Source organism: Astyanax mexicanus, chromosome 19 (assembly GCF_023375975.1).
Source record: "Astyanax mexicanus isolate ESR-SI-001 chromosome 19, AstMex3_surface, whole genome shotgun sequence".
NCBI classification, from domain to species: Eukaryota; Metazoa; Chordata; class Actinopteri; order Characiformes; family Acestrorhamphidae; genus Astyanax; species Astyanax mexicanus.
Genome location: NC_064426.1, coordinates 40515682 through 40542914, shown reverse-complemented (window position 1 = coordinate 40542914; position 27233 = coordinate 40515682). Strand labels below are relative to the sequence as shown.

At 39.4% G+C, this 27233-nt stretch overlaps 1 protein-coding gene across 1 annotated transcript; it reads right to left on the bottom strand.

Annotated features, from left to right (window-relative positions):
- On the bottom strand, window positions 1-20540 carry LOC111191063 (cytochrome P450 2K1). Its single transcript, XM_049467643.1, has 10 exons — window positions 20230-20540; window positions 17305-17467; window positions 15521-15670; window positions 9160-9320; window positions 8902-9069; window positions 8651-8792; window positions 6422-6606; window positions 6199-6340; window positions 4076-4917; window positions 1-3975 (listed from the first exon to the last, which is right to left on the bottom strand). The coding sequence occupies exons 1-9, from the start codon at window positions 20434-20436 to the stop codon at window positions 4730-4732; spliced, it is 1506 nt and encodes a 501-aa protein (XP_049323600.1). The 5' UTR covers window positions 20437-20540; the 3' UTR covers window positions 1-3975; window positions 4076-4729.
- Between the last annotated feature and the right edge of the window lie 6693 nt (window positions 20541-27233).

Below are 27233 nucleotides of genomic sequence, written 5' to 3'. Positions count from 1 at the left end.
TGAAAGGATTAATAATACGTTTATTGGCTTAAACTGTTGAAATACAATAAAAATGAGGCTCTAGTTTAGACGCTGTTGGTTCCTCTATTCTGGATATAAGATGATATGAGATTGGAGGAGGTTCTACAGGTTCTGTTTGGATCCTGCAGGACATTTACCCACAGATGATGTTGCTACAGCTGGGCCTGTAGATCCTGTAGCTCTTCACTCTACACACAAAAATGCAGCACACGTGTCTGGAAGAAGTTGAAGGGTTGGTCCTACAGTTGGCCCTAAAATAATATCACGATATTTCATGGTATTTTCGCGATAACGATAATGATTCTTGGCGATATGACTAAACATTAAAATATTATATTAAAAAAGTAATTTTAATTATGCACTACTGCACCAAAATTAAAATAAAACTTATTATAATTATTGCATATGATATAGCAATATGATATGGCACATACCCCTAACTGAGATATTAAAAAATAAAATAATTTTATCACATTTGTAACAGAAGTCAATGATCCAGAAAGTCATTATACTAATAATATTAATAATAATGCACTCCAAATATCTCCATATATCCAGGATTAAAGTAAAATAAATGATACTGGACAGATATAATCTGTCTCTAATAGATATATAATGGGAAATTAGAACAGTGTTCATTTTTCTTTTGCTAAAAACGGCAAAAAATGAGTAACCTGATGTGATAATTAGGGCTGGGTGATATGGTATGGTACGATATTAATATTGTTCACCATATTCAAAAATGTTGAAGATATTATATATATATATATATATATATATATATATTAGTTGCAGCTCTCACCAAGAGGTACACTACCCAAAAGCAGCATCTGAAAGCCTTTTTTGTGGAAAGACCCAGTGTCTAATCAGAACACGGCTGTATTTATCCCTATCCAGACAGGATTAGTTTCTCAGGGGAACATAAGTGAAAAATAAATATTTCACACTTCTACTCTACAGTGATAAAACTCCTGCATCCGGAATTGAATTGAAAAAACAGGAGGACCAGTGAGTTTTTAGGCTTTTTTCTTGGTCACATGACATCATAGCATTCAGTAGCTCCTCCATTTCTACTCGCTGCTGTGTTTACATGGATCTCCATGGAAACATGCGGTGGTGAAAGTGTAATTACGGTGTGCGGCAGTGGACAAATAGCTGAACTATTAATAGCTAAACTATAATTAAAATTACCAGAGGAGCACAGATTTCAGAGAAAAACAGTAGATAATTCAGCCTGTAATTTTTTTTATCTCAGAGGACGTCTAAGAAAAACACGCACATGGTCGTTCTGGACGGGAATAAAATCATAGAGAATCCCCCATAAAAGAGAAAACTACCTCAGGACCCCCTGAGAACCTGATCCCATTCAGATAGGGCTATAATTTACATATAAGTATCCTAGAATCTTTTGGTTAATATGGGTACATCAAACTATCAAAAGGTACCGCAAAATAAGTCTATGGCCCTAAAAGTTTAGCTGTTAATTTACTGGAAAGCATGCATTGGTTCAAGAGCTCACTGGGAGGTAGCATAAATCTGATGATAAAATAATCACCAAATTAGTCGACATCTAAAACAGTCGTTTTTGCAGCCCTACAATCAATGTTTCCTCACTAAAAGGTACAGTAGATCAGGCCACATCTATAATAGGGGTGGGCAATATTATATCGTATACAATATATCGTGACACAGAAATATCATGATATTAAAAATCCATATCGTGATAATAGGGCTGTTTTGTCTTAAAGCTTCACATTAAATAATGGACTACTTTTAAGTGTATTTATTGTATAATTGTTTTAGTTTGCAGTTTATATGCATGCACTAAATATTCTGCAATATTATTTGCTGCATTATATTATTTTATGCTCTATTATTTATTTAGCCACATTATGATTATTCTGTTATACTATTATACTGTATTCCTGAAATTATTAAATTTTTCTGTTTTCCTATATCGCCAAGTATATCGCTATCGCAAAAATACCCTGAAATATCGTGATATTATTTTAGAGCCATATCGCCCACCCCTAATCTATAATCAGTTATATATCAGCCATAAGAGAGACGTGACTGCATGCCAAGTTTTGCACTAATCCAGGTTGTGTAGCACTTTTTGTCAGTGAGTGTAAGATGATGCTAAAGCTAAAATGCTAATTTTTGAATGATTAGCATTACAGGTTCGCAAAGAGAACAAGAAAACTGTGTTCAGAAGACAATTAAAAGGGTATTTATGTCGGATCTGTAACATGTAAAACAGCGTGTACCTCAGGGGACGTTAGCTTAGCTTGGGAACACCCACACCTGTGTAAGTTGTGAGGTGCTATCTTGTGAGTGAGGTTGGTATATATACATATATACGATACATATGATGGTGACCGGCAGCTTCTGGCTTGAATTGTCCATATGAACAGATTGAAAAGATGAACAAATCTGTCAGAAATCATTCAAATTCCACATCCAGAGCTCAGTTCATAATTCCTTAGCTTCCATGCAATGTGCCAAAAGTCATGGGACTCAATATATATGGTTTTTTTTCCGTTACCATGACGTTTGGCGTATCAGTGTACGAATGTGCCTGTTGGTCTTGTACTGTTCCTTACGCTCATACACAGCAAAGGTTCACTGAATTCCTCTATAATTAATACATTAGATAATAAAATGATGTAATTAAATGATGTAATAAATCCAACCCAAGAAGAAACACTGCCATTTGACGTTTTATTTAGAATTTTTTTATTTATTTGTATTTTATTTGTCTTATTATTAGTTAGAATATTTATATACGTGTGGTTTTCTGCACACATCAATCAATTAAAGGTATTTATGGAGACGTTTGCAGGTTGTTTAGCACCGAGTGTGTGTTATATGTTCCTGTTCATCAGCCCTGAGCGTTAAAATGTAACGTCTGTATTTTGTTAGTTAGCTTTTCTTTAGTATTTACTGTCATGTTTAGTTTTTTACTCTGCCCCACATTAACATATTAAAAAAGGGTTTGCTGTGTCTGAGAGATTACGCCTGTGGCTGACTCTGTGCCTCTGTGATAACTGTTTTTTAACCTTTTAAAATGTGTAATAATTTGAGTTTAATTTATTTATGTATTTACCTACTACCTTGATTATTTAATTACTTATTTAATTATTATTTTTTTCTGTTTTTCTCCCTTTTTTTCCTGGCAACATGAAAACTTAAGCCTATTCTTAGACTATATTTTATTTTTAATGAAAAAAATCTCCAGTCAAAATGCTGTGTAGTCCAAGACTAGGCTTAATTCCTGTCTGGGAAACTGCCCCCATATTTCAAAATGTTTGGAAACACCCCTTTCTAATCAATGTTTCTTTAAGTTATCTACTTTATGTTGCCTCCTTGGCGATACAGTACATATCACAATACAGGAGTTACAATTTAATAAAAAAAAAAAAAAAAACATAAGCAAGGCGATACATTTTGATTGTTAAAATCAAATTTTAGAAAACCCCTCAAAATATATATTTATAAAAATCTAAGTAAAAGAGAGCACCAAAGAACAACAACACTTATATCTAGTGGACACTAAATAAACCACTTCTGACACCAATCTTTACACATAAACTGATCATCAAAAACGGGTACTGTTTTTAAAAAATGTATAAAATTTTGCAATTCAAATTGTTGCGATACATTTTTGATACATTTGAAATCCCAAACCTAAACAAACCCCCAACCAAAACTCAAACCCAGACCCAAAATTCAAACCCAAACCTCTAATCCAAACTAAACTCAAACCCAAACCCAGACGCAAACTCAAACCCAAAACGCAAACCTGAACTAAAGTCAAACCCAGACCAAAGCAGAAAAACACAAACCCAAACAAAACTCAAACCCAAACAAAATGTAAACCCAGACCAACGCACAAACCCAAAACTCAAACCCAGACTCAAAACTCAAAACCAGACCCAAAACACAAATTCCAAACTTTAACCCAGACCCAAAACTCAACCCCAAACTCAACTCAAACCCAGACCAAAACACAAATCCAAAACTCAAAACCAGACCCAAAACACAAACCCAAAACTTTTAACCCAGACCCAAAACTCAACCCCAAACTCAACTCAAACCCGGACCTAAAACTCAGAACCAAACTCAACTCAAACCCAGACCTAAAGCTCAGACCCAGACCACAAACACAAATCCAAAACTCAAACCGCAAACCCAAAATCAGTTTAAACCAAGACCCAAAATTCAAACCCAAACTAAACTCAGTCCCAAACTAAATCTCAAACCCAACCAAACCTCACAAATGCAGGATAAACCAAACTCTTTGAAAACAAACCAAACCCAGGGGAAAGCAAACCAAAAAAAAACAGCTATTTTAAACAATAATTGTTGCTCCACATTAAACCACATTAAACTATAACGAATTTGGAATATTTGCAGGTGGTTTAAAATGTGATCATAATCAGATTTGTAGAAATGTGTCTCAGTCTGGACGCTCTGAACTCTCTAATCAGGTTTTAACGTGTCTTTTGTTTCACAACACAACAAACAACGACCTGCTCAAACCCAGAGTGAGGAAAATGCAGGGGTCTAAAACCTACAGCAACATCTGCAGATAGGTTGTGATGTCCAGACAGGTAAATCCAATCACTCGATCACAAATAACAGTGTGAACAGCATCTCAACACAAACAATCCAGATTCGCCTGCAGTCTCAGCCTCAGATTCAGCAGTCAGATCCTGGGCACGGCACAGAGCCCCTGATTGGCCGGGTTCAGCGTGAAGCCGACCACTGGAGTGAGGTCCAGCTGATCCTCCGTCAGGCCTGGTGGAGGAGTGAAGCGGAAGTGTTGGAGGAGGGAGGTGAAGAAGAGGAAGAGCTCCATCCTTGCCAGACTCTCCCCCAGACACACCCTGCGCCCTGCAGATTAAACACACATATAATATCGTCTATATTCTATATAGAAAAGATTATATCAAACTATTTCTGCGTTCCATACATACAGTATTACATATATGATTATATAAGATATATAAGTACTGTTCATGTTCTTTCCAAACTCAAAGCCTAACTCAAACCTAAACCCTAAAATCAAACCTAAACTCAGACCCAAACCAAGAGTTTGGTTTGAGTTTGTGCTTTGTTTTAAATTTAGGTTTTGGGATTGAGTTTGGGTATTAGGATTGGGTTTGAGTTTAGGTTTTGGGATTAAGATTAGGTTTAGGTTTGGGGTTGAGTTTAGGCTTAAATTTGGGATAGAGATTGGGTTAAGGTTTTGGAATCAGGTTTTGGTTTGAGTTTGGATTTGCATTTGAGTTTAGGTTTTGGGATTGAGTTTTGGTTTTGTGATTGAGTTTGGTTTGGGTTCAAGTTTTGGGATTTGAGTTTGGGTTTGGGATTTGAGTTTGGGTTTTGGGATTTGAGTTTGGGTTTTGGGATTTGAGTTTGGGTTTTGGTTTGAGTTTAGGTTTTGTGATTGAGTTTTAGCTTTGGGATTGAGGTTGTATTAGGCTTGAGTTTGGGTTTGTTTTGGGACTGAGTTTGGGTTTTAAAATTGAGATTGGGTTTGGGTTTTGCGATTGAAAGTGAGTTTGGGTTTTGGAATTAAGTTTGGGTTTTGGGATTGGAATTGGGTTTTGAGATTGAGAGTGGGGTTTGGGTTTTGGGATTGAGTTTGGGTTTTAGGTTTGAACTTGGGTTTTGGGATTGAGATTGGGTTTTGAGGTTGAGAGTGGGTTGGGTTTTGGGATTGAGTTTGGGTTTTGGGATTAAAATTGGTTTTTGGGATTGAGATTGGGTTTTGGGATAGAGATTGGGTTTTGAGGTTGAGAGTGGGTTTGGGTTTTGGGATTGAAATTGGGTTTTGGGATTGAGAGTGGGTTTTGAGGTTGAGAGTGGGTTTGGCTTTTGGGATTGAAATTGGGTTTTGGGATTGAGAGTGGGTTTGGTTTTGGGACTGAGTTTGGGTTTTTGAATTGAGAGTGGGTTTGGATTTTGGAATTGAGATTGAGTTTTGGAATTGAGATTGAGGTTGGGTTTGGGTTTTGGAATTGAGATAGAGTTTTGGAATTGGGATTGAGATTGGGGGTAGTGTTTTTGGAATTAAGATTGAGGTTGGGTTTGGGGTATGTTTAGATTTCTGAGGTAAATGTAACAGTATAAAATCCTGATGTGTTATATTGTCTGTAAATCTAGAATCACCTGCAGAAAAGGGCATAAAGGCGTCTCTAGTAACAAATCGACCGTCTGCGTCGAGGAAGTGAGCCGGGTTGAAGCTTTTGGGCGTCTCCCATTCGCTCTCGTCCCACAAGACTGAGGACAGCAGGGGCATCACTGAGGTTCCCTGAAGATGAGAAATCACAGGTATAGGATGCATTTAAATGTAATAAAACCAATAAAATCTAGATATTTGCCAGCATCCTACTTTTTTGATGAAATATCCGTTGAAGGTGACGTCGCAGCTGGTGACGTGAGGGAGACTCATGGGTACGATGTTGGCGAGTCTCTGGGTTTCGTGAATCACTGCGTCTGTGTACGGTAAGTTCTTCCTGTCCTGGACTTTGGGTTGACGATCTCCAATCACTCGATCGATCTCCTGCTGGACCCGCTCTGCAGATAAACAATATATATTAAATATATATATTTTTATTGCAAGTAATTACTTGTTGGTAGGGATTATTTGTGATGAGTTGTATTTTTTTGTGATTAATTGTGTTTGGTTGTGACTGGTTGCAGGCAGTTGTTATTTATTAGTTGTGATTATTCATTATTATTTGTGGTTTGTTCTGATTATTTGTAATTAGTTGTAATTGTTTGTGATTAGTTTTTATTTGTGATTAGTTGTGATTGTTGTGATAATTTGGGATTAGTTGTGATTATCTGATTTGTTGTAATTACTTGTAATTAGTTTGTGGTTATATTTTATTTGTGATATGTCGTACTATGTGATTATTTGTGATTTATTAGTTGGGATTATTCATGATTATTCTTGATTATTTGTGGTTGCTTGTGATTATATTGGATTAGTTGAACTAATTTGTGATTATATATGTTGTACTACATTGTAATTAGTTGTAAATATTTGAATTACTTGTGATTAGTTGTGATTATTCATTATTATTTGTGGTTTGTTCTGATTATTTGTAATTAGTTGTAATTGTTTGTGATTAGTTTTTATTTGTGATTAGTTGTGATTGTTGTGATAATTTGGGATTAGTTGTAATTATCTGATTTGTTGTAATTACTTGTAATTAGTTTGTGGTAATATTTTATTTGTGATATGTCGTGTGATTATTTGTGATTTCTTAGTTGGGATTATTCATGATTATTCTTGATTATTTGTGGTTGCTTGTGATTATATTGGATTAGTTGAACTAATTTGTGATTATATATGTTGTACTACATTGTAATTAGTTGTAAATATTTGAATTACTTGTGATTAGTTGTGATTATTCATTATTATTTGTGGTTTGTTCTGATTATGTGTAATTAGTTGTAATTGTTAGTGATTAGTTTTTATTTGGGATTAGTTGTGATTAGTTATGATTAATTGTAATTATTTGTGCTTAGTTGTATTTTTTGTGATTAATTATGTTTGGTTGTGACTGGTTGCAGGTAGTTGTTATTTATTAGTTGTGATTATTCATTATTATTTGTGGTTTGTTCTGATTATTTGTAATTAGTTGTAATTGTTTGTGATTAGTTGTGATTGTTGTGATAATTTGTGATTAGTTGTGATTATCTGATTTGTTGTAATTACTTGTAATTAGTTTGTGGTTATATTTTATTTGTGATATGTCGTACTATGTGATTATTTGTGATTTATTAGTTGGGATTATTCATGATTATTCTTGATTATTTGTGGTTGCATGTGATTATATTGGATTAGTTGAACTAATTTGTAAATATTTTAATTACGTGTGATTAGTGTAATGCAGGAGCAGACGGGAGGCGGACGTAAAAGCAGGTAAGACCGAAGAATTTATTAATAAACAAATAAATATATAAACAAACAAACAGGGAAAGAACTAGAAAATGTATAAACATAAACAAACAGGGGGAAACACAAAGAGCTATACTAAACAGAAAATGAATAAACAGGGCTAGGGAATATATACAAGGATAAATACGTAAATATGTACAAAACAAGGAATAAACAAGGGAATAAACGTGATAAACGAGGAACTAGAAATAAACAAGAGATAAACCGAGCGTGACGAAAACCGTGAATAAACTATAGAAACGTGGCAAGACAAACGACAGAGGAAGGTGCAAAGACCGACCGCAAACATAGACTAACAGGTACTATTTATACTAACATAAAACAATGAACACCTGGGGAAAGGGCGGAGCTACAAATTACAGACACGTGACGGAAAAATACAGGAGAAACACACTAGGAAACGCTGAAACATAGGGGAACAGAGCAAGATCGTGACAATTAGTTGTGATTATTTGTGATGGTTTGCAATTATGAGAGATGAAGAAAAGAAAATAAGATAGTAAAGGATATTAGTGTTTTTTTTTCTTTTAATTATAATTTATTATAACTTTCTGTTAGAAATAGAAATAAACCTGCCTCAGTATTTCCTGTATAATTTGTTTTAACAACAATTATTACAACATTGGATCAGTCTTAGTGTTTTCTTCTTACCCTGGATCTGAGGGTATTTTGCCATGTACTGTAGCCCCCAGCGGATGGTTGTACTTGTGGTATCGGTTCCAGCGATGAACAGGTTGGAGACAGTAGCCAGAAGATTTTCCTCATGCAAGTGAACACTGTTCTCCCCTGATGCCTGAAAAAAATGGAGCAAAAATAGTTAAAATATAAGGAAAAACACTTATAACGCCTAAGTTATTCCTAAAACTAAAACTAAATCTAAAGTTCTAAAGAATATCTCCTACCTTACAGATGTAGAAGTAGTCGATGAAGCCCCGGCAGTCCTCCACGTTCAGACTGTCCTTCAGACCCATCACCAGCTGCTTCATTTCACATCTATTAATCCTGTAGTCCTTCATAACCTTCACCCACATCTTACTGTTTTTAAACAGTTTGGGAAACACGTTGTAGAGCTAAAATAAAAATCCAAATCAGAAAAACATTAGGCTTTATTTTACTGTAACAAAAACACACAATTTCCACCTTAAATCTGATCACTGTACCTGTATTGGAACAGAGCCAGCATTCTTCATGTTCTCGTTGGACCGCTGGACCATTGCCTTAAATAAAGGATCCTCATAGTCGAATCTGCTGCCGTAGATGATGGCACAGATGACGTTGGAGATAGCGACGTTGACTGGCTGAGTTGTTTCGAATGGTTTACCTATTAAATACAATATATTATTAAAAATATATTCAGTATTGGAATATATATACGCTTATGTGTTGTAATGCTATGTCACCTTCATCTCAACCAATCACCAACTTCCACCTTTCCCCTAAAATACCTTGATGCTGATGTTTTGTCTTTTTTGACACAAGCGGCTTGAGACGGTTCCATATTATAGTCAGCAACCAGGGTGTTGACACATGTGGCTCAACCTAAATGCCATATTAGCCTCAACAACCAAACTGTTGGTACATGCGGCTAAGCCCAATTCACATATTATACTCTGCAACCAGAGTGTTGGTAAATGTGGCTTGGGCCAATTCCCATATTGCACTTAGCAACCGGGGTGTTAACACGTGATAATCAACCCAAATGCCATATTAACCTCAACAACCGGGGTGTTGGTATATGCGGCTCAGCCCAATTCCCATATTATACTCAGCAACCAGGGTGTTGAAACCTGCAGCTAGGGATGACTCCATATTATACTCAGCAACCGGGGTGTTGGTAAATGTGGCTTGGGCCAACTCCCATATTATACTCAGCAACCAGGGAGTTTGCTAAGTGCGGACCACGCCTTATAGAAGTAGAAAAGGAGGAAGAAAAAGGGGAGGGAACTCGGGGAAATTTGGGCTGGAGTTCTGAACTGCGTGCTGAAGAAGCGTGCAGTTATATCCCCCCCTTTTTATTTAATGAGAAGTGGAAGAGTAGAAAAAAGGGGGTTGTTGGGGAGGAGGTGGGTTGCGAAGTTTTCGTCACGAGAGGTAGTTAGTTAGGGGAGGTATTTATAGGACGGTTGATTGATACGGGGTGGAGTTAGAACGTAGAGTTCGGGCGTGGTCCTTCTCCCAAACTTTTGTTATTACATAACATCATTTTGCTAAGTGCGGACCACGCCTTATAGAAGTAGAAAAGGAGGAAGAAAAAGGGGAGGGAACTCGGGGAAATTTGGGCTGGAGTTCTGAACTGCGTGCTGAAGAAGCATGCAGTTATATCCCCAAAATATGGAGCTTATAATGAAGCTAGTTTAAGATGAGCCTGTCTCAAATCGTCTGGTTTGGAACGGATGTATAAGTGGTACGCCTGAGAAGACCACCGTCCGAGAAGCTTGATGACGTGCTCGGGGATTCCTTGTCTGGAGGCGTTGGATGCTGCACCGATGCGGAATGAGTGGGCGGAGAATTGGTCTGGTGAGTAACCGTTGACTGAAAGGATGCGGCGGAAATGTGTGTGGAACCAGTGCCTTGTGATTATACTACCAGATTCCGTAGTGAACAGAGGATCCGAAGGCGATGCTTGTTGAGAGAGCCGGAGATTTAGGTGGTGGACGAGTGGTTCGCACGGGCTGAGGGGTGAGACAAGTTTAAACAGATGGAGGATCGTGGTTTTGCCAAGTTGGTCAGTTTTGCTTCGCTTGATTTTAAAGGTGAGAGTATCCGAGTCCAGGATGCTGAGATCTGATATGAGGGGGTATGAAAAGGAGTTGTGGGAGATTTTAAGTGAAGTGAATTCTGAGCATCTGAGGAATCCGACGTATGCCAGGAGAAATAGCGATTGGAGCGTGGAGGATGTTGTGAGAGGGTAAAAGCCTGATCGGAGGGTTTGAATGCAACGATGGAGGATTTCTGGTGAGATGGGAGCTCGTTCGTGTGAGGATGGAGTTTCTGATTTTTGGATTCCTTTCAGGAGAAGGGAAATTTGAGGGTGATTAGAGGAAGGGTGTGGTATGCCAGTAATTAGTTTAGTGAAAATTGATAGCTGCCAGATGGACTCTGAGTGATGAGGAACGGGCTGAATGTTGAGTGTGAATGAAAGTAATATAAGCTGCTATTACGGATGGATGATGAGAAGGGAAAGATATATTATGTGTGGAGTGGAAATTTTTGTATGCTTTCCAGCTTGACCAGTAAGTAGAGAGTGTCTGTGGGGAAACGGCTGAAAGGATGGTTTGTTGTGCTTGGAGGATTAGTTCGTTCAGACGGGGGTTAGGTGAAGTGTAGTTAGTGAAAATGGAGGTACCGGCGTTGGGTTGCAGTCTGCATGCGGAGCCAAGGATCTCAATTTCTGGAATTGAAAGCGAGAGAGAGAGTCAGCAATAGAGTTGGATAAACCTGGGATGTGGACAGCTTTAATTATAAACTGATGCTTAATGGAGTGCCAAGTGAGGCGACGGATAAAAGGCATTATGTCTAGCGATTTTGATCGACTTTTGTTGATGATGTGGACCGCTGCGAGATTGTCTGAATGGAGTAAAATTGATTTCTGACCATTCATGTCCCCAAAGGAGGGCAGCGACGAGGACCGCATATAAGTCCAGAGAGCGCAGAAGAATCGCGCGGCTGCGCAGATGAAGTTCTCCGGCCAAGCAGAAGCGACCAGAGGAAGGAGCGGCATCTGTGAATAGCTTAATATCGAAAGAGCTGGAAGCTGCGTTGGCGTAGAAGAAAAGCAAATCCAGCAGAGCGCCTTAGCAAAGGAGTCGAAGTTTGGGGTTACTTTGCACCCGAAAGCAAGGTGAACTGAAAAACGGACTCTGAAAAGGCGCCAGGAGTCAGGATGGAGAGGGAGGATTTTGAAAGCCGAAACCACGTCAGCCTTAGACAGCCAGGCCCATCGCGGGATGGGGAGCTTCGTCCCGCAAACACACGTCAATGAAGTTCCAGATCCGGGCGTCTTGGAATGTAGCAGGGTTCCAGTGGTGGAGATGAACCGCAGCGCGAGCTGAGAGGGGGCGGCGCTGTAGATGGAGAATGAAGGTCATGAAGCTCCAGCAAGGAGCTGAGCGGGTGCTGCAGCCCGGTGAGAAACGGCGAGAGAGGAGGCGGGGAGAGAATTGACGGAGTAAAGGAAGGAGAAAGGCTGGCTGGAAGGGACGGGTTGGAGAATAGTGTTGCCAACTGCTCAGTAAGGAAAGTAGCCATTGGCTGCAATTTGTGATTAAAACCCCTTGAATGTTAGAAATGTTACAAATGAACTCTAACAAATGGACTACGTATGTTGCTTTTATAAATAGGCAGAGACTTCCGAAAATAACTCCATTTTAACGTAAATTACATTATTATTTATTTATTTATTTATTTATTTATTTATTTATTTATTTATTTATTGACAGTCAGCAGCGGCTTTAGGTATGCGCAGTTTGTTGCAGCGTGTTTGAAGAGCGGTGTGAGTGTGTGGTCTGACTGAGACTGCGCTGTGAGTGTCGTGGGCGGGGCTCGCGGCAGCACCTGCTGCTCGCTGAGGAGAAACTGAAGAGCATGTGTGTTCATTTAAACTCTCAATAACAAACAAACTACGTTGGCAAGTTGGCAACACTGTTGGAGAACAGCAGGAGGAACGCAGAAATGAAGAAGGAGGATGACAGAGAGGGGGTTCGAACGACTGAGGGGAAGAGGGAAACGAGAGAGACGAGAGAAACGAGGCGCTGAGGCGAAGTTGGTGCCGCGCCAGGGGTGCGAGAGCTGCAGCAGCGGCGAGGGGGAGTTGGACGACTGAGGGAGGGGGAGTTGGACGACTGAGGGAGGGGGAGTTGGACGACTGAGGGAGGGGGAGTTGGACGACAGAGGGAGGGGGAGTTGGACGACAGAGGGAGGGGGAGTTGGACGACAGAGGGCGGGGGAGTTGGACGACAGAGGGAGGGGGAGTTGGACGACAGAGGGAGGGGGAGTTGGACGACAGAGGGAGAGGGAGTTGGACGACTGAGGGGAAGAGAGACGAGAGACGAGGCGCTGAGGCGAAGTTGGTGCCGCGCCAGGGGCGCGAAAGCTGCAGCGGCGGCGAGTTGAGCGGGAGACGTCATCAGGCCGCGACGCCGGTGCGGCTCATGTGCGCTGTTCAGAGGTTCAGTGAAAAGTTCCGCTTTTGGAGCAGAACGGGGGAAAGGGACGCCGCGGCCCTTCAAAAACCCGCTGCAGCTTAACAACAGTCCAATCGGACACGCGAGGAGGCTGGGACTTACTAGGAGAGAGGGGCCCAGGGCCGGCGAGGCCGGCCGAGGAAGACAGGCGTCCGGAGCGGCGAGCCCGCGCAGGAGGAGTAGGGGAAGGGGGAGAAGAGCGGCGGGAGTGCCGAGATCCGGGGGTGCACTGGTGAGGACGACCGACCCGGGAGGAAGAATAAGCAGTAGCCGGAGTAGAACCAGGAGTAGCCGGAATGGAGATTACGGAATTCAGACGACGAGCCCGGCGAGGTGGAGTAGGGGAAGGGGGAGAAGAGCGGCGGGAGTGCCGAGATCCGGGGGTGCACTGGTGAGGACGACCGACCCGGGAGGAAGAATAAGCAGTAGCCGGAGTAGACCCAGGAGTAGCCGGAATGGAGATTACGGAATTCAGACGACGAGCCCGGCGAGGTGGAGTAGGGGAAGGGGGAGAAGAGCGGCGGGAGTGCCGAGATCCGGGGGTGCACTGGTGAGGACGACCGACCCGGGAGGAAGAATAAGCAGTAGCCGGAGTAGAACCAGGAGTAGCCGGAATGGAGATTACGGAATTCAGACGACGAGCCCGGCGAGGTGGAGCAGGAGTGGAGACAGGCTGGCCAGGAGGGAAGAGGTCCTCGTCGGAGGCGGTGAGTTAAAGGTCCATGACGGAGAACAAGCTAATGCTAGCAGGCGGGTACGGCAGATTCGACTGATGCGAAGTTTTCGTCACGAGAGGTAGTTAGTTAGGGGAGGTATTTATAGGACGGTTGATTGATACGGGGTGGAGTTAGAACGTAGAGTTCGGGCGTGGTCCTTCTCCCAAACTTTTGTTATTACATAACATCATTTAGTGCATGCTGCTCAGTCCAATTCCCATATTATACTTAGCAACCAGAGTGTTGTTACATACCAATCAACCTAAATGCCATATTATCATCAACAACTGGGGTGTTGGAACATGTGGCTCAGCCCAATTCCCATATTATACTCAGCAACCAGAGTGTTGGTACATGCGGCTTGGGACAATTCTTATACTATACTCAGCAACCGGAGTGTTGAAGCACGCAGCTAGGGATGACTCCATACTATACTTAGCAACCAGGGTGTTGACACATGTGGCTCGTTCCAATTCACATATTATACTCAGAAACTGGGGTGTTGGTACAAGCAGCTCAGCCAGATTCCCATATTATACTCTGCAACCAGAGTGTTGGTAAATGTGGCTTGGGCCAACTCCCATATTATACTCAGCAACCAGGGAGTTAGTGCATGCTGCTCAGCCCAATTCCCATATTATAGTCAGCAACCGAGGTGTTGACACATGCCAATCAACCCAATTCCCATATTATACTCAGCAACTGGGGTGTTGGTACCTGCAGCTTGGGACAACTCCCATAATATAGTCCGCAACCGGGGTGTTGCATATCGATTTCCATATTATAATCAGCAAACAAGGTGTTAGCGCATGGTGATTAGTCCGATTCACATATTATATTCCGGGGTGTTGATACACACAGCTGTATTATACTCAGCAACTGGGGTGTTGGTACATACTGCTCAGCCCAAATGCCGTATTATACTCAGGGGGGGTGTTGGTACAGGCTGTTAGGGATGATTCCATATTATACTCAGCAACCGGGGTGTTGGTACATTTAGCTTGACCAGACTGCGTGTTATTCAGCCCAAAAATGTCCTGAGTGATTTTTGACAGGACCTATGCTAAGGATATTTGATCAGGATTTTGACAAACATTTTACTTAATATATGTATTATATATTTTTTAATTGGCTTAACTCAAAATGTCTTGTTGACCAAACTGAGATACAGAACTAAAAATAAGAGTAAAGAGAACTGTGTGAAAGTTAAATGCACTCAGGAAAAAAAAAATGTAAATAGTTTGTTTATCATTTGATTGGACTGGTTATACAGTTATTTCTGTGAATCAATCCAAAGCTGACCTGGTTGTACATTAACTATAGAGACGAGTTCTTATCTCTATTCCCTTGAACGTCTGACCAGCACAGATATCTGATATATCGATCAATTACAAACTTTTACAGAGCAGTATGACCAAGAATGTTCATTCATATTTGAGTTGGAATATAAAAATGTCTAAATATCCTATCAAACAAACATTATAACAGAAATATTGAATAAAAACTATGTTTTAATATAATGATTGAGACACCAGCTTGATCACTTCATCACCAGTATCTGATTAATGGCTACAAAGAAAATCTATCCTATCCTCTATCTGTTCCTCTGTTATTTTACTCACCATCAAAACTTTTAAACACTGCTTTCAGGTGCTGAATCTCTTCTATAATTTTCTCCTCCACCCCTCTTTTACCCATCCCCAGATCTCTCAGAGCAGTGAGGGTGAAACGCCTCATCACCTTCCAGTTCTCTCCATTCGCCCACAGGATTCCTGTAGATATCATAGTTATATTAATATTAGTAATATTAGTAATACACTTTATTTATACACTGAAAAAAATAGTGTGCTTGATCTACTTAAAAACATCATGTCAACTTTTTGCATCAGATAATTGGTACTCATTGTATTTACTACTTCATTTTCTCCAGTAGTGCTAACATACTTTTCAGGTAGTATCAACTTAAAAGAGTCCATTGACACTACATGGGAAATTTAAATATTGTCAACTTAATTTCCTCTTGTACACTGCTGACTTAAAAAGCTGAGTTAACTCAACTTAAGTGTTTAATTTGTTCTTTTTTAAAAAAAATGATCTGTTTAGTCAAATAAACTAACAATTCATCTTTATTTTAACACACACTTTCAAGTTAATAAAACTAAATGCAGCTTTTCTATAGGCTCCTGGTACCATATATTTGCATATTGGGTGTGGCCTCTCCCTTACCTACCATCTTTGTGTTGTCTGTTGCCCAAAGCTACCTGATCCTGGGCGTGCAGTAATTATAATATACATGTTGATTGGCAGGTCTCAGTGTTGCCAAACATTCACACAAAGCAATCCAGACTGTTCTCATACAGAGTTCCCCAATGGTGGACCATCTACCTTCCACTACCAGATCAGGAGAGTCTCTCACTATCTTTAATAAACTCCTGAAGACAGAGCTCTTCAAAGAGCACTTACTCTCCAAACACCTCTAACTAACTACCTTCTACTACCAGATCAGGAGAATCTCTCACTATCTTTAATAAACTCCTGAAGACAGAGCTCTTCAAAGAGCACTTACTCTCCTAACACCTCTAACACACTAACTACTTCTATCCTCATTTCCTTCTTCCCCTCCTTCACTCCTCTATCCTATATTCCCCTTTGACCTCCTTTTATCCCTATCCAAAGATGTTTTACCTTTAAACTTATTTTACATTGTACTTGACTATTGTAAGTCGCTTTGGATAAAAGCGTCTGCCAAATGTAATGTAATGTAATGTAATGTAATGTTGTAGAGCTGTAAGAGCACATTAACTTTATTCTGTGTTTCTAGTGATCACAGTATGCTGACTCTGAGCTACAGAGTTCACTCTTTACTGAGTTTACTCCTGTATTGCTCCAGTATTATACTATAATATAATATAATATAATATAATATATAATATACTAAATATGTTGAGAATACCCATGGTTAATTTAAAATGATAAGTTATGTGAATATAATAAAGTTTTACTAACTTGAAAGTTTGTGTTAAAATAAAGATTAATTGTTAGTTTATTTAACTAAACAGATCATGTTTAAAAAGGACAAATTAAACACTTAAGTTGAGTTAACTCAGCTTTTTAAGTCAGCAGTGTACAAGAGAAAATTAAGTTGACGATACTTAAATTTCCCATGTAGTGTCAATGGACTCTTTTAAGTTGACACTACCTGAAAAAGTATGTTAGCACTACTGGAGAAAATTAAGTAGTAAATACAATGACTTCTCTTGCTTGATCTACCTAATTATCTGATGCAAAAAGTTGACATGATTTTTTAAAGTAGATCAAGCACACTATTTTTTTCAGTGTAATAGACAACAGGTCTCAGTTAGTTTTATGCCACTGATATCCATTGTAAAGTGTGTTTAATTCTTACCCAGCTTATTTGACATATCGTGGAATACAGGTAAGATGTCCCTCTCTCCGAACTCTTCAGCGCAGTTCACCAGCGCCTGCTTTACCATCTTGTATCCGGCCAGAACTACGATTTTTTTGGGTCCAAAATGTATCTTGAAGACTGGGCCATATTTCTTTGACAGCTTAGAAAAATGAAATATGAAAAAAATAATAATGAGGATTATTAATTAAAATACATATCTACAGCTCTGATTTTGCTATTTATAGGTCTATATTTCTGCATTTATTTGCAGAAAATGAGAAATGTTTAAAATAACAAAAAGAAAGATGCAGAAAAGCTTTCAGACCTCAAATAATGCAAAGAAAACAACAAGTTCATATACATAAAGTTTTAAGAGTTCAGAAATCAACAGAGGTGGAAAGTAATGAATTACATTTATTCAAGTTACTGTAATTGAGTAAATTTTAGTAATTTGTCATATTTAAAGTCGTTTTTAAAATTAATTTTACTTTTACTCAAGTACATTTTGAGTAATTTACTTAAAGTAATTTACTTTGCTACATTGGAAAACTCCTAATTACTGAGTAAAAAAAAAAAAAATGGCACGGATGCTCGCACGTGGAATAAAGAGGCAATAACGTCCTCATGCAATACAAAATGTGCCCCGCCAGACGGAGCTGCCAGCTTTCAAAACTTCCACATCAAACCTGGGAAAGCATGTGGTGGTGAGTATTTTTAATCATTAAACATTAATCTGCTTAAATGTTGAAAAAAATGTAAATAGCAGTTAAAGCATAACAATGGCAAGTTAAAAAATAATAATGACCTGTAAAACTATAAAATACAGTTTATAGTCGCCTATATTACCATAAATGTTTAACAGTAAAGAAAAATAAATGGATAATAGAAACCTATACCACTTGTTCTTGAAAATGTTTTATGGGGTGATCTGAACAAATACTGCCTGAAAGATCTAAATTATCATGTGGAATAATAGTTCATTAAAAAAAAATCAAATCAATTTTAAATCAAATAATTAAAAGTAACTATGTAACTTTTACTTAAAGTACATTTTAAATTGAGTTCTTTTTTACTTTTACTCGAGTAGATTTTTAGATGGGTACTTTTACTTTTACTTGAGTAGAATTTTAGCAAAGTAAAGGTACTTTTACTTAATTACAATTTTTCAGTACTTTTTCCACCTCTGGAAATCAATATGTGGTGGAAAAACCCTGTTTTAATCGCAGTTTTCCTGATTTTGAGGTTTTCAATTTGGTAAAATGAAAGAAACTCATCATTTTTAAGTGATCTCTTATTTTTTCCAGAGCTGTATATAGATATTGACACTGATACCTACATTCCTGCTAAACTCGACATGCAGGTACTGCACGCCCCAGGCACTAATGTAAATGTAAATGGATACGGGTGTGGTCTGATTAGAGTCTGAATCTTCACCCAAGAAAGCATAAAAAATGTTTTTTTTTTTTCTGCTGCCTATTTTTGGGTAGGGTACAACTTGGTGAGAGATTGCACTCAAATATAGATTGTCCAGTTTTTGATTAATAAATTACCTAATTAGAAATGCAGAGATTCATCAATATTAAACTCATCACTCTTCATTTTCATAACTTTGACTCTTGTAGAGTCAATTTTTATTAACATATAAAGGGATGATTTTAATCTTTTGGCAACAAAAACGTCCATCTGTGAAACATTATAACAGATGTCTAACAGATCATTTAATAAATGTATTGTAACAGTTTTTCTTGCATGTACACGCATTCCTTGTTTTTTGCTTTTGTGTTATATTGCCACCCTAAAATAAAGCCTTGCCAGCCCTGCTACCTGCTACCACCCCAGAATTAAAAGAAAAGTTATTATATCCAATTTAACATTTATGAGAGCGAATATCTGATGCCAGACTGCAGTCAATTATATAATAAATTATATATATATATATATATAACAGCCATTTCAGTTTGATATATCTAATAACTGATGGACACAGTAATATTTAGGATTGAAATGAGGTTTATTGTACTAACAGAAAATATGCAATATGCATTAAACCAAAATTTGGTTAACAAGAACTGTCCCTGTGCTCTTCCATTTCCTTACTATGTTCCTCACAGTGGAAACTGACAGGTTAAATCTCTGAGACAACGTTTTGTATCCTTCCCCTGAACAACTATGTTGAACAATCTTTGTTTTTAGATCATTTGAGAGTTGTTTTGATGAGCCCATGATGCCACTCTTCAGAGAAGATTTAAATAGGAGAACAACTTCCAATTGGCCACCTTAAATACCTTTTCTCATGACTGGATACACCTGGCTATGAAGTTCAAAGCTCAATTAGTCAACCAAACCAATTTTGTGCTTCAGTAAGTCAGTAAAAAGTAGTTAGGAGTATTCAAATCAATAAAATGATAAGGGTGCCCATACTTTTGCACCGGTCAAATTTTGGTTTAATGCATATTGCACATTTTCTGTTAGTACAATAAACCTCATTTCAATCCTGAAATATTACTGTGTCCATCAGTTATTAGATATATCAAACTGAAACGGCTGAAACACTTAAATATTTAGAACTAAAAATGATTAAGATTAATAGGGGTGCCCAAACTTTTTCAAATGACTGTATATATATATATATATATATACACATTTATTTGCAGTATTTAATACGTCTGCCATAAGTTGCCACCCTTCAACAATTCCTGCCTCCCAAGAAATATTTTTCTAGATCCACCCCTGGTTACAATATTTTTTATATTACTAAAGTAGAGGCTTTATAAAAGTCAATACCTGCACTGTGTGTTACGCTTTTTGCTTTCTGTGAGTTTTTATTTATTGTGCAAAAATAAAATTCTAATTCTATTTCTACCAACTTCTTGGAATTGCTAAAAAACACCATTACTAAAAGGTCTCATCAGCAACACTCACGTCACACAGGCTCAGATGAAGAGTCTTGAGGTTGAGCTGCAGCAGATTTCCCAGGATGGGCAGCGGTCTCGGCCCTGGAGGCTCCTGTCCCTCTTTTGGAGACTCGGATCCAGAAGAAAGGAGGTAAAGGAGGAGAAGCAGCAGCACTCCGAGTAAAACCACCGTGCTGCTCGACTGTACCAGAAAAAGACCCTCCATCACACCCATCGCCTGAGACCCAGTACCATAAAAACACTAATATTATCCAGTGAAGAGAGGGAGGTATGAGTTCAGCTTCAGATCTGTCTCACCCTCACTCTCACACACAATCATAAATACTCTTCCCCAGGGTTTAGAGGAGTGGCTTCTGCTGCTACTGTGCAGGAACTATAGGGACTGAGGTTACTGAAGGACACTTTTAGGCTCAGGGTTTGTTTAGTTACTAGTTGTTCCTGTGTTTTATGTACTATTTGTTATTGCATCACAAAACCTACTTTGTACTTTGGACAGGACGCTTTAAAGAACACATAATCTACGCTTTATCGATCTATATCTAAGAGAGCACTTAAAAATGATGAGTTTCTTTGATTTTACCAAATTAACCCTTGTGTGATAAACCCTAGCAGCCAATCACATTGAAGGATTGAAACTAAGTGTGGTATAAACACTGCAGTTTTATTCTTTAACGGCACTTTTGCATTATGTTTTATTCATGCTCTATTCTTATTTTATTTTTATTTTCAATTCTTTGTTGTTCTTTTACATGTTTTTAACTGGAGTTTTCTTGTTAGACGAGTGCTCAAATGTTTAGTAAAAAGAGGTAGAAAACTAAAGAAAAGCCCACAGCTAGTGTTTGGATTTTTTAAGGAAAAAGAGAACACAGCCTTTCTTCCACAGTTAAATGATGTATTTAATTTTTTCTGTCTTTGTTAAGAGGAAAGAAAAATAAACTTTAGAATAGTGTAATTGTAGAAATACATTGATAGCAGTTAAATAACCACTTAGCCTTCGGTTACTTTTGACTCGTTTCCAGTGAGCTGGAAGGTTGTTAGCAAGCTAAATAGCTAAATGCTAGCATGGAGACTCAGTGTGTGGATGAATACTATGTGTTAATAAATGATAAACTGAGTATAATAAAAGTGAGTTTTTCTTTTACTTTTTTTATTTTATCCATTTCATCCTTTTATTTATTTTATTACCTGTTTTACTTTTAGCCTTTTATTTATTTATTTATTTATTTTGTCCTTTTATTTATTGTTCTCCTTGTTTTACTATTGGCCTTTTACCTTTTTATTTCATTAATTTGATCCTTTTATTTATTTTGTATTTTATATATTTTATTATTATAATTATTTATCTCTATTTTATTTCTTTACATTCTAGCCTGTCCACTTATTTATTCTTTTATTCTGAAATTGCAGAGAGCAGATTGAGTTGGACTGAAGATGAACTGGAGTATTTTTGTTAGACAAGTGCTCTTATGTTCAGTAAAAAAAGGGTAGAAAACTAAAGAAAAGCCCACAGATAATGTGGGGATTTTGTCAGGAAAAAAAAAGAGAAAAACTGGTTAGATAACTGTTTAAATAACGAGTTAGTCCTCGGTTACTTTTGGCTTATATTTGAGTTTCCAGTCAGCTGAAAGGTTGTTAGCGAGCTAAATAGCTAAATGCTAGCATGGACACTCAGTGTGTGGATAAATACTGTGTGTTGATAAATGATAAACTGAGTATAATAAAAGTTATTTGTGTATAACCAGCCGAGCAATTTGCTTGGTTAATTATTACTGCTCTGTTCATGTTACGTAACCAATGTTGAGAACTGTGACTTTTGTCTCTCAATAAATGCAGATGTTGTTTAAGTCTGAGAATTGATTTATTTTAATGGTGAGTAAGTGGCTTTATATTTTAAACGCGTTACTCTAATCTGACCCTTTTTTTCAGTAACGTGTAATCTAACGCGTTACTATTTCCAATCCAGTAATCAGATTAAAGTTACTTATCCAAGTCACTGTGCGTTACTCTCTCTCTCTCTCCACCTCACACTCACACACACACACACACACACACACACACACACACTCCCTTCCCCAACCCCTCCGCTCCAACCTAGACCATATACACGGTTTTGTTTTGTAAAACCACTCCTTGCTGCCCTGCTGAGAACAACAGGTTCAGTGTTCAGATTTAAAGTGTTTAAATATATCAGGTCAAGAAAGAATTTCTTTATTTTATATTTTTTTATAAGAAGAAAGACCATATTTTATTTTTTATAAAAACAATTATTTATGTTAAATTCATTCAAGAATTTTTTTTTCAGGAAATAGTTCAACTATTGTATGTCTAGATGTATGTATGTCTATGTATGTCAATGTATGTCTAGAGATACATTGTTGCTGTTAAAAATGCATTTTCCAATAAAGGGAGTATTGGCAAAACTGGTTATAATGTTTATGTTAAGGCGGCGGGAGGTGGTGTCTGCAGCTGCTGAAAGTAACTAATAAAGTAACTTGTAAAGTAACTTAGTTACTTTTAAAATCAAGTAGTCCATAAAGTAACTAAGTTACTTTTTAAAGGAGTAATCAGTAATCTGATTACTTTTTCAAAGTAACTACAGTATACCATCACTGATTTTAAGAAATACAAAGGCAGAAAGAACACAGAGGAACTGTTGATGTTCAGCAGGTGGTGGTTACCTGGTGCTCACCTGAAGTCAACATTCCATCTCTGGTTTTATCCACAATTAAAGATTGTTGTTGGTTGTTGGGTTGAGCTGCCCCGTTTTTTGTTAAATCAGCAGCACAATTTAATACTGAATTTGGGTGTTTGTTAAACAACAGTTACATCTAGAACTCTAGATGTATTATTCAGTTTTTAATCCTAATGCCAAAACAACTGTGAATTATTTGTTAACTGTTTAACAGATGCTGATAAAGCTCAGGAAAAAATTAAGAGAGCACTTCAGTTTCTGAATCAGTTTCTCTGATTTTGCTATTTATAGGTTAATGTTTGAGTAAAATGATCATTGTTGTTTTATTCTATAAACTACAGACAACATTTCTCCCAAATTCCAAATAAAAAATATTCTCATTTAGAGCATTTATTTACAGAAAATGAGAAATGGCTGAAATAACAAAAAAGATGCAGAGCTTTCAGACCTCAAATAATGCAAAGAAAACAAGTTCATATTTATAAAGTTTTAAAAGTTCAGAAATCAATATTTGGTGGAATAATCCTGGTTTTTAATCACAGTTTTTTTAATGCATCTTGGCATCATGTTCTCCTCCACCAGTCTTACACACTGCTTTTGGATAACTTTATGCTGCTTTACTCCTGGTGCAAAATTCAAGCAGTTCAGCTTGGTGGTTTGATGGCTTGTGATCATCCATCTTCCTCTTGATTATATTCCAGAGCTTTTCAATTTAGTAAAATCAAAGAAATGTATATGCTGTGGGATCCCACAAGGTTCAAATTTGGGGCTTATGGAACTGATAATAATTTTGATAAATAATGATAGTATTCTTAATGTAAGTGAGAGCTTACATACAGGGTTTAATGTAAGTGGTTTTAGGAAAAGCAGTTTGATTGGTTTTACTCTGTTCATGCAGTACACACATTTTCCCATACCAAGATTTGTATATTTGTAAATTTTACACAACATATATAATATGGAAAAATAAGGAAATGATTAAACTTCTTTAGTAGGCAACAGCAGAACAGTAGAAAGTGCCTGCAGATGTTTTACCAATCTACCATTTGCTTGAGGCATCAGGTCAGGCGTCAGGACCTTTTAATTCCTCCAATTGTTGATAAGACACTCTTACAGACTGAGGAGATCCTTTATCCCAAAAGCATCTGGCTTTTAAATCCTCCCATGTGCCATTCATCTGTTATCAAACATCAGCCATTAATTTATCTCGGAAACCAGTTAGCATCATCAGTTAGCAATTAGCCATTGTGACTAATCTGCCATTGTGGGCTTCATAATAAAAGTCTCATGACAAAGTGTATTTAAATGCAATAAAACAATCATTAAAGAACAAAAAAGTCAGTATTTTAATTTATTTCAATGCACTACTGACTGGATCACCAGGTCAGGATCCTAGAGTTTTTAGTGAGCTGGAAAAAATATGCTTTTAGCTACAGAGCAGCAAATCAGAAAAATAAAAAAAATCAAAAACAAATAAAAAAAAAAAAATAAATAAAAAAAATCAGAGATTCCCACCCACCCAAGATGGCGGCGTGTTAACACGCAGCGGTCGCTCCGGGTCCGTTAAATGGTGCTTTTGTATTACTATTTGTCGTTTTTTCCGTTTATTTCCTGCAAATATGTGCATCGGAACACCCGTGCACATGTTCTACCACCGCCAGACCCTGCTACAGTGGAGAAACCAGCCAGAAAACACGCTACCGGACGAGGTTCTGCAGACGCTACTTGAGCTTAGCCTGCTAAGAGACCCAGGCCGCCAGCCCGCGGTGTTTCCTGACGCCGGAGCCCAGCGGAAGTGCCATCGCAAGCGGTGCGAGCGTAAGCGTAAGCGTGGAAAGAGAGCCGGGATCCGCACAAGGCTAAAGGCTAGTCCTAGCCGGCCGGCTATACCATCGCTTTTTCTGGCAAACGTCTGTTCACTTGACAATAAACTGGACTACATCCGACTCCATTCGAACAACCCAGAGTGAGTTCAGAGACTGCTGTGTTTTGGTTTTTGTGGAATCGTGGCTGAACGACAACATTCCGGACGATCTGCAGAACAAACACCCAGACGGACTGTTTATTATCGCCGGAGATTTCAACCACGCAAATCTCAAGTCAGTGCTCCCTAAATTCCATCAACATGTGGACTTTGCAACGAGAGGAGCGAGCGCGTTGGATCTTGTTTACACAAACATCCCCAGCGCGTACCGGGCGGAGCCCCGCCCCCACCTCGCTTTCTCGGACCACATGTGTGTTTGGCTGACTCCAACATACACACCACTCATCAAACGCTCCAGACCAGTTCAGAAGCAGGTGAAAACCTGGCCGGCAGGCTCCATCTCTGCCCTTCAGGACTGTTTTGAGTGCACTGCATGGGACATGTTTAGGGAGGCTGCTACTGAAGGCGATTCTGTTGATTTGGAGGAGTATGCAGCATCAGTCACTGGCTACATCAGCAAGTGCATTGATGAAGTCACTGTCTCCAAGACCATCACTACACGCCCAAACCAGAAGCCTTGGATGACTGCTGAGGTACGTGCGCTGCTGAGGACCCGCGACTCCGCCTTCAGAGTGGGTGACAAGGTGGCCCTGAGGAAAGCGAGAGCCGACCTGTCAAGAGCCATCAGAGAGGCAAAGCGCGCACACGCCCAGAGAATCCACAGCCACTTCAAGGACACGGGTGACGCGCGGCGCATGTGGCAGGGCATCCAGGCAATCACCAACTACAGGACAATGCCACCGTCCTGTGAACGTGATGCCTCCCTCCCTGATGCCCTGAACAACTTTTATGCACGGTTTGAGGCACAAAACAACACGATGGCGAGAAAGACCATGCCCAAGCCGGATGAGCAGGTGTTGTGCCTGACTGCAGTGGATGTGAGGAACACTCTGCGCAGAGTCAACCCTCGAAAAGCTGCAGGACCAGACAACATCCCCGGCAGAGTGCTCAGGGAGTGCGCAGACCAGCTGACAGATGTTCTCACGGATATCTTCAACATCTCCATGTGCAGCGCCACTGTCCCAACGTGCCTCAAGTCCACCACCATCGTTCCCGTGCCGAAGAAGTCCACAGTGTCCTGCCTCAATGACTACCGTCCCGTTGCACTTACACCCATCATCATGAAGTGCTTCGAGAGGCTAGTCATGAGGAACATCAAGACACGACTGCCCTCTTCACTGGACCCCCTGCAGTTTGCGTATCGTCCCAATCGCTCCACGGACGATGCCATCACCACCACCCTTCATCTCTCCCTCACCCACCTGGAGAAGAAGGACACTTACATCAGAATGCTGTTTCAACACCATCATCCCACAGAACCTCATCAGGAAGCTAAGATCGCTCGGCCTCAACACCCCCCTCTGCAACTGGATCCTGGACTTTCTGACGGGGAGACCCCAGTCAGTCCGTTTTGGGGGCAGCACCTCCAGCACCATCACACTGAACACTGGGGCCCCCCAGGGCAGTGTCCTGAGTCCTCTGCTGTTCACCCTGCTGACTCATGACTGTGCTGCAAAACACAGTTCTAACAGCTTTATCAAGTTCGCCGATGATAAAACCGTGCTGGGTCTCATCACCAAAGGCGACGAGTCAGCATACAGAGAGGAGGTGCAGCGGCTGACAGACTGGTGTACAGTCAACAACCTTCACCTGAATGTGGACAAGACAAAGGAAATGGTTGTTGACTTCAGGAGAGCACAACACACCCACTCTCCACTCAACATCGACGGGTCCTCTGTGGAGATTGTTAAGAGCACCAAGTTCCTTGGTGTCCACTTAGCAGATAACCTCACCTGGACCCTGAACACCAGCTCTATAGCCAAGAAAGCCGAGCAGCGTCTCTACTTCCTCCGGAAGCTGAGAAAGGCCCGTCTCCCTCCACCCATCCTCACACTCTTCTATAGAGGGACCATTGAGAGCATCCTGAGCAGCTGCATCACTGCCTGGTTTGGGACCTGCACCGTCTCTGACCGCAAGACCCTCCAGCGTATTGTGAGGACAGCTGAGAGGATCATTGGCGTCTCTCCCTCCTGCCTTCGGGAAGGAGGTACCGCAGCATCCGGTCCAGCACGACCAGATTCTGCAACAGCTTCTACCCCCAAGCCATCAGACTCCTTAACTGCAGAGACTGAACTGATGGTTTTTCTGTACATGCACACACACTCTTACCCCACTTACCCCAGAAATGGAAAGCAATAAAAACCGTACTACCTCACTGGACTCTATTGCACACTGTGTAATAGAGGTAATTACTACCTCACTGGTCTTTTTTGCACACTTTTTGCACACTGCATAATTTGCACACTGTCTTGTTATTTATTATTCTTTGTCTGTA